The sequence below is a fragment of the Podospora pseudocomata genome (genome assembly GCF_035222375.1).
Source record: "Podospora pseudocomata strain CBS 415.72m chromosome 2 map unlocalized CBS415.72m_2, whole genome shotgun sequence".
NCBI classification, from domain to species: Eukaryota; Fungi; Ascomycota; class Sordariomycetes; order Sordariales; family Podosporaceae; genus Podospora; species Podospora pseudocomata.
In genome coordinates this window covers 1,167,592-1,180,657 of record NW_026946365.1, presented here as the reverse complement: position 1 = coordinate 1,180,657, position 13,066 = coordinate 1,167,592, and the positions used below count along the sequence as shown (strand labels likewise).

Below are 13,066 nucleotides of genomic sequence, written 5' to 3'. Positions count from 1 at the left end.
GTCTTCGCACTTGGCAAAGCAGCGCCTCACATCATGTGCACTACTCAGTCGGGGTATGCCGTCCGTTGTATGGAACCTTGAAAGGCATCAGACAAAAGCCAGGCTGCAGTATAGGTAGTCTTGTCCTGTGCAGGAGTGCATAGCTACCAGGATGTCTTTGGGACATATTTAGGAACTCACACAAAACGTTACTTCCGTTCTGTCTTCGGATAAAAAAAAAAGAGAAAAAAAAGATCAAAAAAGGGGGAGGAGGTCACACACACACGGCAGTAGGTAACATGCTTTGCTCGGCTTTCTCTCTGCGTGTTGTTCGGCGCGGCACGGGGTTTTGCGGGATGTGAGCTGTCAAATTGCACAATTTCCTTTCTCAACCTTTCTCCAAAAAGACCAAATCTGCGGAGATGTGGCGTGCTTTCCTCTCTGCGGTTGTTACTGGACGGGGGTTATGGTTTGATACATCTTATGAGAGAGCCTTTACTTGTATTTACTTTGTTGGTGTAGTGGGTGGTCAGGTAGTTGCAGTCGGATGTCCGTTGTCGTTGCCGTTGTTGTTGTTATTGTTGTTGTTGTTGTTATTGTTGTTGTTGTTGTTATTGTTGTTGTTGTTGTTGTTGTTGTTGTTGTTGTTGTTGTCCCTCGTGAATAATAACGGGGAGATATCCCCCTCGGCATCGGCACAAGATGTTAGTATAAATCAGCCTCATTGGGTCGATCGCAGCGATCGGATGGCTGGATTGGGGCTTTTACAGGAGGGGGCTTGATGCAGAGGTGAGAAGGGGTCTGAGAACTTTTCAAAAACTTCCTGATTGTTCGCCGGTTTCCTCATGTCTCTTAGTGTCGAAGGTGATGAGGGCTTTGTGAGATGAGAGGTCTTGGGTGCATCTTGAGTGCATATTTTGAGGTTATGGCTGACTTAGGCAGTGAGATACCTGGTGTTGTTACTTGCTGCCGTATCTAATGAAAGAGTGTCATGGGTGAGAGGGATATGCAAACTCCTGGTGATGAGTCAGGCCGCAGGTTGTAGTGTGGTGTACCTTATGTTGTTGAAGAGATGTTGACATTTGACACCAGCATGCAACTCACATTCTCCCCCCCTTCTTTCCATCTCTTGCCCTTTGCAGTGTGTTCATCGTCACACCTCCTGTTCATACCTTACCCAATAGATCTCTTGCCTCTCGCGGCCCTTCCCTTTCTGACCTTTCTATGTGCTTCTCTCAAGGTGGTATTTTGGGCTTTGTGTAACCCGACATATCAGATGCAAAGCAAGCCCATGCAGAAGGCTATCTTTTCAGTTCAGAACCATCAGGCGGTCTGGCAAAACCGAGCTTGCCAAAGCAGGTGTTGCTGTCTCTGTCATATCTGCCATCGGAGTTATGCGCCGGAGCAATGCCGTTGTTTTTAGATGTCCCCGTGAGAACTAACGTGAGCTAACGTGAGGAAGGGTCATGTGAGCTTATCCAACCCTACAACTTGTCTTGTTGGGTGAGAATAGATGCTTGAAACGGGTGAGGCTGAGATGAGTAGGGGACAGGTTGGTCAGCCATGTTTCTTTGCGTAAAGGAGCAGCATCATGTGTGACAAGCGGCAATATGAGGTATCAATGTCATTGTTTTGTATCGCCGTTGCATTTATTATTGTCAAAGGAAAACTCTGCAGTAGGTATAGTAGCGAGTGACAGTTGCAGCTTTGTTGCTGTAGCTTCCTTATCAGTGGGCAGCAAGTGTGTCGGTCAGTGTCACGCATGGTGGTAGGCGCTGATGGATATAATGGTGAATGTGGGGGAGTGCAGCTGTATCAGGAAGGCTGGCTGTGGGTTAGGTTGGTTGGTTGGTTGGTATCCTGTAGTACGGGTACAACACCCCCCTGAAGGAAGAATACTAGAGATGGCCAAAGATATCAGATTTGACTTTGGCACGTGGAGTGGGTGGTGGTGAGGTGGTTACGCCAGCCAGCAGTGAGGCAGTTGATGTTGTTGTAAGAGGCCTCGGCATACCGTGTCACTCTTGTTCTTCGTGACAGAGCCCGAGATTGAAGTCTTGAGATGATCTCGGTTGCTTCCGAAGATGATGGCTGGTTGGGGCTGATGGATGCCTCATCATCGTGCGCGGACTGCGGACTGCGGACTGCGGACGACTGCACCGCCTGGCAGGCTTCGTCAACTGCCGCCGTGTTTCTTCTTTTCGGAGGGATTCCAAGTCCACGGAGGATATTCCGCTGGTTGGTTGGCACGTCGTCGGGGGTCAGAGGTCGGTCTTGCTCCTGTAGGAAGCAGCTTGAAGCTGCACGGTATGTTCACCGCTGCTCCACATCATTCGAATTGGGACAGGCTTGCATGACACGTCAGTAAGATTGAGACTGGAAATGCTACCCTATCGCCCGTAAGTGATGTGCTTTTTGTTATCGTATTTCATGCGTTCAGCGCTTGCTCTTGTTTGGGAAGAGAAAGAACCAGGGCGGGGAATTGCAAACGATAAGACCGGATACCCCGGGCAGCTCCGGCCCGAGCGAGCGGTGGACGGCCATAAGGCAGAGAACCTGTGTTTGAGTGCCGGAAATGGGACGGAGGTTACAGTTGCATATTTTCCTGCTTTGGTTAGTCCTTGGTATGATCAACTTTGCGCAAGCGACTGTTCCAATCCAAGGTTCTGTTTTCCAAGGTTGGACCCGACACCATGTTTCCAGCGTCACGGCAAAAAAAAAAAAAAAAAACAGTGACTGACTGCTGCTTTGATCTTCCATCAGACAAAGTGGAATAAGGCGTCGTGTATCACGGCAGATGAGAGCCAAGTGCATTCGTGCAGTTTCCTCCCATGTCATGAATCATTGGGCGACTGGGGGCTGGATGTAGGATCGTGCTTCTACCTACACATATGCTACGGTCCTTTCTTGAACTGTACATATGTGGCCGGGTGACACGACAGGTAGGCCGCATGGTCCCGCATGAGTCTACTCGGGGAGACTAGAAGGAAAGGGGAAGGGGGTGGTGACCGTACCCGATGGCAGCCTGGTCTGCTTCTCCGGGAGAGTAAGCAGGAGTGATATTTTGAGATTTTGGTTGATCTGATCAGGAAGGTTTGGGATGGGATGGATGGAGCGGGCGGGTAGGTATGAGGGAGGGAACGACGATGAGGGATACACAACATCACTTTTGCACTTTTACTTGCCTGTGCTGGAACCAGCAAAGAAAATATCGCTGCAAGTACGATGGTTTTCGTGGCTCCCTGTGTGAGGGCTGTGTGATAGGCTGTATTTCGGAAGCAATGTATGTAATGGTTGCCTTCTTTCTTTCTGTGCCTTTCATCCCCTGCCAGCCCGGCCAGTCTTATCGTCTAGCCAATATGGTCTTTCCCGACAGCGAGGTACCTGCCCCGGGTGCTGCATCTTGCATTCCTCATTTTTTTTCCTTCCTTTTTCTAGCCCCTGATTGTGATTCGTCGAGAAATGATTAGAGCGGTAGCCACCGAGGTCGGAGGTCAAACTCGGGGCTTACTCCGGCTCTTCTTTGCTGCCATCTGGCTTTGCTTTGTTGGACAGATCGTCCCGACAGTCTGGACCAAACGTTGTCCGAGGTCGGGAGTAGCTTTGCTCGGAAATATCACCGGATTTCGTCATAGATGCAATGCTCGAGGTGGTGTTGAGATGTTCCCGGTCTTTGTTTGAGCGTCGTCAGATGGCTGACTGATGATAGCAAACCTGTGTGTTACAAATTCTAGCTGGTTACAAAACCAAAGGCTCGGAGATATCATGAGGAGGCCTCGGTGTTGGTCGGTAGGCTTTCGGGAATTAGGGAGTGGCATGTGTCGTCGGTAGCACTCATTTGTGCCCGGGTTACACGAGGTCTCGGATCACTTTCAGTCAACATTGCCGATGCCGAGTAGACTGGTCTGGGCTAGGCTGAACAGAGACAATTGCGTGTCTGATGCAGAAAACTCTTACTTGCAGACCTGTTTCGTTGGAAATTTTGGTTTAAGTGAGACCACCGGTGAAGACGGGGAACGAGGGGACGAGGTGAGAAGTACCGGTGAGGTGACCGGGTTCTGAATACCTGCTTAAACTGCCTGGTACTTTCTATCCCGATTCCAAGATCATCACGGGCTGGGCAAGGGCAGCTTCACTGCTACACTAGGTGTGAGACCAGCGGTGAAGAACGCCAGAGATGATGAAAGAACGGGCACGGGACGGATGGTGCCGGTACGGGTCGCTCTCGGTCGGTAAAGGGTAGCAACAGGTTGCAGGTTTGGGCAGCGAGGCAGGAGGTGAGACATGTCGTTGTGATGCCCTCGAATGTGTGCTGTCTGTATACCGGTCTCGATAATTGTCGAGAGTAGTTTTTGTACCTTGAGAGAGAAAGGCCAAGTACCCCTGAGTCTAGAACCCTGAACCTTGATCATGCCAACGACATGAGAGACATGATCCGGCCTAGTCGGGAGCTGGGAATCATGATTCAAACAATGTTTGGTGTGGTCTGGGGTCTGTATTTGTCGAGTATCTTCGATGAACCCTGACCTTGTCATGAGAAAGTGACAAGCAAGACACTTGGATGCGGGTAGAACCAAAATCAGCCAGCACAGAATGATGGACTTGAGAAGAATCATGCAAGCAACTGGCCAGTGGACCCTTGAACCTTGAGCTCACCATGGACCGATAGTGCTGGCAGCCAAGCAAGACGATACAGCGACACCTGAGGCTACCTTATCGAAGCAGAATGATTTGCTTGTGACCTTGAGCCTGACCTTGATGGCCTCGAAGATGCAAGCACCTAGCCGAGATCCCCTGAGCGTGATACGTGACTTAACAATAGCCGCCGATGAGACATACGACGGTCAAGACATGGCGCCTCTGACATCGTTCTTAGATATACCTTGATAGCCTCGAGCAGTCATGAAAGAATGCACCCAGCCGTCGCGGGGTTGACCCCTTGACAAGGCGGCGAGGTTCTCGCTTTCGCGTTCTGAAGCAAGCAGGTAACCGCGAAGCAAACGTCATCTTGGAGCGGTCAAAAAGAAGATAACCAGGATGGAGATTTTAGAGGGTGGCATTTGGATGAGGGATATGGCTACCCGCATAATTTCCCCTCCCCTGCCGAGCAAAGTCTCAGTATCTGACAACGACAGGCGACTGACAAGACAGTCGACAGGAGGGACAGAGACATTTGAGGCGTTTTGTCTCTGTTCCTGCGCGGGGGTTGCAGGAAGAAAGGAGCGGTCAATGAGGAGGGGGGTGAGGCTTGACTGACCTGGGGAGGGCACACAAGCAAGGATGGGGGTATGATCAAGCAGCGGGTACTTGCAGTGAGTTGATAGATTTGGATGTTTTTAGATTGATGGACAGGGAAGCTCCTTGTGGCTTTCAATATTTTCCCCACATCATAGGATGGATGGGTGGTGTTGAACAAGGCGTGTTGGAAGCATTGTGGTAAAGTGAGGCGAGGAGACGACAGGGGGGAATGGTGGGTCTGCTCAGGGGTAATGTTTCCAAACAAACAAAGTCAGCAGGCTGGACATACTGCTTGAGATTGACCCTGTGTACGAGCACATAGATAAGTTGCTCAGATAATCTGGGGAAGAGGTGGCACAGGGTTCAGGTAGGTATCACAAGTAAACTGGGAATGAGTAACACCGAGAGGTCATCAGCTGCAAAGGCGCTGCAAAGTGAGGACCTTGATGGCTTTGGGACTTTGCAGCAGCAAGCGGCAATTCATCATTCTTTGAGTCTGCTCTCTTGGTATGCATGCAGGTATGTAACTCGCATCAATGCCCAATTGCTTTTGCATCTGAGGATAGACATGAGACGGATTTCCTGTTTCGGTATTGGCTCTCTCGCGTCAAGTATCGTGGACTTTGGCATGGCAGCTATCACTCTGTGCTGTACTACCTGTGAAAGGACGGACATACCCGACCATACCTAATATTTGACCTGCTTCTTTCGGTGGTGAGCAACTTTGATGATGGCTGCTGGTGGGCTCATTTATTCGCACTATGCCATCTCTGCATCTCTGCATTCTTGAAGGTTGCCTCAGTCCAAGCCTGCTTACCGACGAACAGATGGAGGCTTCTGTCTTGTCATTTCAACCACTCACTCTCGCCCTCACCCCTCCACGTCGAATAGGCCTCTCAACTATCTTTCAAGGCCTATTGGTTATCTTTTCAAGACCCTCCAACTATCTATACAAGCCTATGAAGTATCTTTTGAAGCATAGTTCAAAAAATAATATACGTCAACCTACTTTTACAGTACCAACCTCTTCATCCACAACATACCCTCCTTGTTCAGCTGTTATGCATGTATATAAACTACGCATGCATCATGTCGGTATATCACCGTTTGTGAATGGACGGTTCCCCTCCCAGCCCCCTTTCTTTCCCCTGGTTTGCATATGCTCATTTCTTCTTTTGATCTGTTGTGTGATCCTTTTTGAGGGGAAACAATCCTTTGAAGCTGATTGGCTGACAAAATAGCGAAAGAACAGAAAAAAGAAGGAATAATACCGGCCGTTCCGATCAGCGAGATGCAAATTGCCGGCCCGAGGCTTGGAGGTGTTCTATTCTCTCGGGTCACACAAGGCTTCCTGCCTCGACATGGATGGGCCAGCCAGCGCGGTGAAATAATGCTTTGTTTGCCGGTGACTTTGTTTCAGAGCCAGCTCGGATCATGGCCTTGGCTGTTATCGGATCAGGAAAAAGTGAAGCTGGAATATATTGCTTGCTGATCTGTGCTTGTGTATAGTAGTCGGTGAGTCGGTGTGGCTATTCTGGGAGACCGGGCAAGGCGGACGTGTATCAAGGTGAAGACAATCTCGTCTCAGAGGACGCTGCAGAAGTGGCCGCATTGTCTCTCAGAGCAACAAGGTAAACAGACGGCACGATTTAGCCGGAGAAGTGATGCCTCACAGCTGTTTGCTTCTTTTCACATAGATCTCGTAACTCTTTTTCTTCGGCAGTAAGAGGCTCCTCGATCCTAACATGCACATGAGATGAATCCCATCTCACGTTTCCAAATCCCATAGAGCAAGAACAGACCCAGCACAATGGATGAAGTGGGTACGCTACGGTTACGGGAACGGATGCGGTAGCGGTAGCGGAGAAAAGAAGGCAACGGGTCTTATCCGTCCCCCGTTGACCCATAGACAAGAAACGGACAGCGGAAGGAAGGGAGGGAGGGAGGGAATAAACGACCGACGGATCTTTTTCTGACTATCCCTTAGCCGCTCTCTCTCCAATCTCCTCTCATCACACCTCATCCCAGTGCCCACACCCCATGTCTTGCTGTCTCCTCATAATTCTCTCAAAAGCAAAAAAAAAAAGCGAGCAGCTGACAACTTGAACAGCGGCTAGTTGCTGCAACTCATACAGTTTGTACAATCTACCCCAAACCTTGGCCCTCCCAACTGGTCTGACGACAATGGGTTTGGAACTCAAAGTACTGTACGTACTCGACATGACAGTGAACATCTCTCGACATCTCCTCCAGTCACCGTCCTGATCTTGCCTCTTGAAGGACGCCTTGCCACGCTAAAGACGCAAAGACACGCAGATGAGCACCTGTCCATGCAGCAGTTAGCTTCTTTCTCCTCTCCTGCGTCTTTTTGTCTTACAACCGATGTCCTGAGTAAAAGACACACACACACACATCTCTCTCTCACCACCAAACAACCCCCCTCCCCACCTCACTCGGCATTTCCAACTCCGTCTCTCCCGAACTTCCGCTTTCTCTCCCTCTTGCATCCCCCTCCAGCAACAGCTGTGCATACTGTACGATACTAGCCCGCCTGCCCGCCTACCTCCCCTTCCCCAATCTTGATACTCAGCTCGCCCCCCTCCCAATCCACCAAAAAAAAAAAAAGCAACAAGCATACCTTTCCTCGATTGTTGGGAGCTCCCAAAAAGGCGGGGGAGAGAGAGATACAGCAGATCGTCAGATCCCCGGGTCCGATTCAACCGATTCGATAATTAGTGTGCATGTTACCTTACTGTTGATATCATGATAATTTATCATGTATGTTTCTTTTTTCACACACACACACACACACACACACACACACACACACACACACACACACACACACACACACACACACACACACACACACACACACACACACACACACACACACACACACACACACACACACACACACACACACACACACACACACACACACACACACACACACACACACACACACACACACACACACACACACACACACACACACACACATACACGTATCTGAGACATTTGGTACCTACCATTTCTTCTTCTCCCAAGCCATACCTACCTAGGTACCTTACCCCAAAGTTCTGGATCAGTCCACAAAAAAAAAACCACCACCTCCACACCAAAACACACCACCCCGAAGAAAAGAATTGAGCGCGCGCGCGCGCGAGAGAGAGAGAGAGAGAGAGAGACCGCGTCGAAGCGAACCCGGGCAGGGGAGGATCTTTCCTTAACTCCTTCTCCTCTGCAGGAAAAAAACATGCAAAACTGTTGAAGTGCCCATTTTGATCGAGATACCTCATCTCACCTTACCTATCTAGTAAAGAGCACCACCAAACCCTGTCAAAAGAAAAAAGATCGTGAGAGATTATGCCCGAGACGTCTAGGCAACTGGAAAAACCTAGTGAGCGAGAGAGCTCCTCGGAGAACACATCAAGAGGGGCTGGCCTCTGGAGAAACAGGGATAACAAAAAGCCCAGAGACTCCACCCTCCGCAATAAATAACCAGGTATATATTCAATGGCTTGCATGTGAATCGGATCGACCAACGCTAAAAAGAACGCCATTGAATACATCTATACTGTCTGGACTGTGTTGGCTGCAAGCTTCCTTTGCCAACAACGATGCTGCATGAACAACGTACTCTCCAACCTCCCACTACTCCCCCCTAGGCCTCGGATTCCCCCTAATCTCCCTCACCACCTCCCTCGTCCTCGCATTATCCTCAAAACTAGCCCCGATCAAATCCAGCACCTCCTCCACCCCAAAATACAAGCTCAGCTCCCCCTCCATCCACAAATACCTCACATCCCTCAAATTGCTCTGCAGCACCTCGCTCAAGTACTTCAACCTCAACCAGCTCCCCGCAAACTGCGCTGTCAACGGCACCTCCCCCTTGCTCGGCAAAAACAAATCATCCAGCTCCTCCACCGAAGCGATGTGCTTCGCGATATTATACGCCTCCTCCTGCCCAATAGACGGCAGATCCATCACATCAGAAACAATCTTCGACGCCAACGCGTCAACCATCGACCCAACCGCCTGCTGCCACACAGATTTCGCCAGGATGGGCTCCCACTCCAGCGCTATCGACCTAACCATCGAGACCGCCGACGCAACGTAGGATTCCGTGTCGTCCAGCTGCAAAAGGTTTTGCTCACCCCCCAACCGATCCCGCAGCATCATCTTTTTGAGACTGAGCTCGTTCGTGTAGGCGCGGTTGGCAAACCCTTGAAGAGCCTTGACGTCGTTGTCTAGTCTCAGCATGTTTTGCGCTCGGGTGCTGATATCATGGCGGGTTTTCCAGGTGGCCGAGAAATCCGCTAGTTTTTCCGATAGCCAGGTTGCGTCATTGTAGAGGAACCTTTTTTTTCGTGCCGGTTAGAGATGAACATAGCAAAAACTGAGTGAGGGGGGTTCAAACTTACATATTCCCACCCTCCTTTGGAGCGTAGTAGTGAGGCGAGATGGCTCTGAATAATGCCAGCGCAAGAGTCGGCACACCGAACAGTCCAGCCGCGGCTGCTGCTACCGGGCTACTCGCGTGCCTGTCCTGGGTCAGAGCCGCACCATCTTCCACAATGGCTGCTATTAGGTCCAAGACAGGATGTGGCATCGATGAAATGCTATATGTCTCCTTCAACACTAATTCCCTGATCTCTGGCTCAGATTTTGTAGCTGTCGCTGTAGCCGTAGGCGCGTCATTATTAGTATCATCACCCCAGCCCCAAGCATCAGCTGGATCCTCGTCTTCTATCTCGGTCTTCTTCCGTGTCTCCTCAATGACCTGGTCCTCCTCGGCAGCCTCATCTCCCCATCCCCAAGCATCCGCTACGTCCTCGTCACCGTCATCTGCCGGTTTGGCAGCTGCCTTCTTCTCCACCTCTTTTGGCTCTTCTTTTGGTGGCTCATCATCCCCAATACCCCAAGCATCACCCCATCCTTCTCCATCGTCATCAACAGCTGCTGCCCCATTGGCCGCTATTTGTTGACCTTCTGACTTTGACACCATCTGCTTCTCGATCTTTTCTACCCGGGTCGGTTCACCAAAGCCTTTCGACAGCTTTGTGCGGACCGCATCCAATGCGGCTTCCCTGCACTTGGAGAGCCATACCCTCGGGGCACTTTCCGTCCACTCTTGTAAATCTCCCAGATTTGTGAATCCCAGTTTCCGTAGTGTCGCACAGAAGCTTTTGGCGAGAGCGATGATTTGTTGAAACCTCGCCATGTCGTTCAAAGACGATGGCACGGCCGAATCAAGCCATATACTGGTTACTCGGTGTATTACCCCTGGAAGAAGGGTGGGGGAAATGGTCTCGACCAAGTCACCGGGTAATCTTTCAACAAGGAACCTAAAAACCTTTTCGAGATCGGTGAATAAAGACTCGACAGATTTATCTGTCGTACCTTTTACTTCCAGAGTGTTCTGCTTGATGTTAGACAAGATCTATCTCCTGGGATGGATCACTTACATCTCGTATTTGAATGCCCGGCAAGGTCTCTCTCTCCATATCCATTCTGGGAACTAGGACAGCCGCATTAAGGCTGGCCCAGAGCTGAGCCGTACGTCTGTCAACCTCCTTGTAGGCTTGCAGACCTATCACCGCATCCGAGAGACTCATAGGTTCATCATCCCGGCCGCTGCTCATAGAGACCGTATGCTTCTCAACATCAACATTGATAAGCGTGTTCCACACATGGTCGAAAACCTCATGAACATCAGATTTGAGTTCAAAAGCTCTGATATCCAGCAATTTGATTGCCCGACAGGATTTGTTGACTGGTATGGCATCAAGTTCCTTCCATGATCGTTCGAGTAGGTGTAGCGCATCCAATATCCTCCGCTCATCTCTTGCTTTCTCAACTTCATCGAGTGTGCGGTTGACTGTCCTGATTCCTTTGAGAGCTTCCTGCACTTGGGCATTGTAGTTGAGCTCCCGAACCAGAAACTCGGCCTTTGCCTCGGCATCGTGGGTATCCTTCCCTGAGACTGCCGGTGCTTCAGAAGTTTTGATGATTTCGTTTGCTAGCGCTTTTGACCGGATCATGTCGTCCTGGACAGATTGCGCATTGGTTTGCCATGCTCGTACATCGTCGGCGGTATCCTCGTTGATCGCATGAATTTCTGCCTGCTCGGGCACAAAGATATCGTTCTTAGCATCCCTATATTGTGCTCAGTTGGGTGGGAGAACCTCATACTTGGAGCTTAGCTCTGGCATCTGCGAGGGCCTTGATAGCTTCGGCCAGCGCATCGGGCTTGAGAGGCAGTGACGATACATTTTCTTCTGGAAAAGAGCCGCGTAAAGAAAATTCGACGAGTGCTTGTGCCAGTTGAGTCGCTGAAGGCTCTGGAGTATCGGAAGCCATGGTATGGAGGGGTTATTGCATCTGCTCTCGCTATTGCGCTGCAGTGGACGAAGATGCGCAGTACTGATAGTGACGTCGCCAGACAGTGGATGCCACCTATCCCCGGGCTCCGCCTGATATGGAAATTTGGACTCGTTCTACTGAGTCCGAGCGGCTGAAAGATGTACAGTATTATATCGGGGAATTCGTCAAGAGATTTGGTGTGGAGCCGTCTGTACTTCGTAGTTGTTATGTTGTAAACCCCACGTTGGGAGCGGCCTTTGGGACCAAGTTGTCATTGAAGCTCATCACCAATTGGAAGCTGACATTCACAAGCTCCGAAGGCCCCTGTGTATTGCCAAGCCTCTGCGGGAAGTGCAGCCACAGATGGTGGGACACCAGCCGCTCAGCTGACTGCCAGCTGGTCTCCGCCAAGCTCTTGAGCTCCACTCGAACTTTTGCCCTGAAAACTTCAACCACACAAAACTCCAAAACTTCTCCGATTTCCCTTTCCTCTCCGCTCAACGTCACGACGACATTCACGCCATCAACCAGCACAATGGCCGCTACCAAGGAGACTCCTCGCTCTGGCATTGCCACCGTAAGTCTACGCGCTCATCATTTTCGCATTCGCAGGACAATTCGAGACTCGTGGTTGTCGCAGTTCGCAATCTCGAATTTTCCCGCGATGTCGAAAATAGTGTCAAAAATCAACATGCTAACGTTTTGCTTCACAGGGTCTCAACAAGGGCCACGTAAGATAAAGCCTCTTCTGTCTCACCTCGTGGAGGATCTCCGCGCTGCTTTCTCCTGGAACATGGAGATGTCGAAGCATAACAGCGGATGATGGACACCTGGCTAATCGATACCGTTTTTCCCTGAACACAGAAGACCACCGCCCGCGTCGCCAAGCCCCGCGTTAGCCGCACCAAGGGTCACCTTAGCAAGCGCACTGCCTTCGTCCGTGACCTTGTCAAGGAGGTTGCTGGGTATGTTCTTTTTCTCGTATGGTTCTGGTGGACTTGAAGGGTGGTCACTAACTGCAAACACAGTCTCGCTCCCTATGAGCGCCGCATCATTGAATTGCTCCGCAACTCCAAGGACAAGCGTGCCCGTAAGCTCGCCAAGAAGAAGGTAGGAACCCTGATAGTCTATTTACAAGCTGTTCTCGGTTGCTGACATTCTCTTCCCAGCTCGGTACTTTCGGCCGTGCCAAGGCGAAGGTCGAGGACATGAACCGTGTCATCGCTGAGTCTCGCCGCGCTGGTCACTAAGCGTAGCGTCGTCTTGATGACGATGAAAAGGGTGGAAATGGGGAGGGATATTATGATGGATTCTCGGAGTATACCCTGCTGCTGAGAGGATATAAAACCCCAGTAGTCCCTCCGGACAGGCTTTAGATATTGAGACCAGAATCGACCTCACACTTACCCTTGGTGGAACCAAAAATTGATATCTTCTGCTATGTGACATGATATGACTGATTCAAGAGCCATTGTTTGCC

At 50.4% G+C, this 13,066-nt stretch overlaps 2 protein-coding genes across 2 annotated transcripts; one reads left to right on the top strand and one right to left on the bottom strand.

The window, feature by feature from the left end:
• Positions 1-8,693: 8,693 nt before the first annotated feature.
• On the bottom strand, positions 8,694-11,871 carry YTM1_1 (ribosome biogenesis protein ytm1). Its single transcript, XM_062887127.1, has 4 exons — positions 11,416-11,871; positions 10,689-11,345; positions 9,645-10,642; positions 8,694-9,580 (listed from the first exon to the last, which is right to left on the bottom strand). Exons 1-4 carry the CDS (start codon positions 11,581-11,583, stop codon positions 8,875-8,877), a joined length of 2,529 nt encoding a protein of 842 aa, XP_062746915.1. The 5' UTR covers positions 11,584-11,871; the 3' UTR covers positions 8,694-8,874.
• rpl36_2 (ribosomal protein L36) lies at positions 11,872-13,026 on the top strand. The gene is made up of 5 exons (XM_062887126.1): positions 11,872-12,163; positions 12,300-12,317; positions 12,451-12,551; positions 12,615-12,696; positions 12,756-13,026. Exons 1-5 carry the CDS (start codon positions 12,122-12,124, stop codon positions 12,834-12,836), a joined length of 324 nt encoding a protein of 107 aa, XP_062746914.1. The 5' UTR covers positions 11,872-12,121; the 3' UTR covers positions 12,837-13,026.
• Positions 13,027-13,066: the final 40 nt, after the last annotated feature.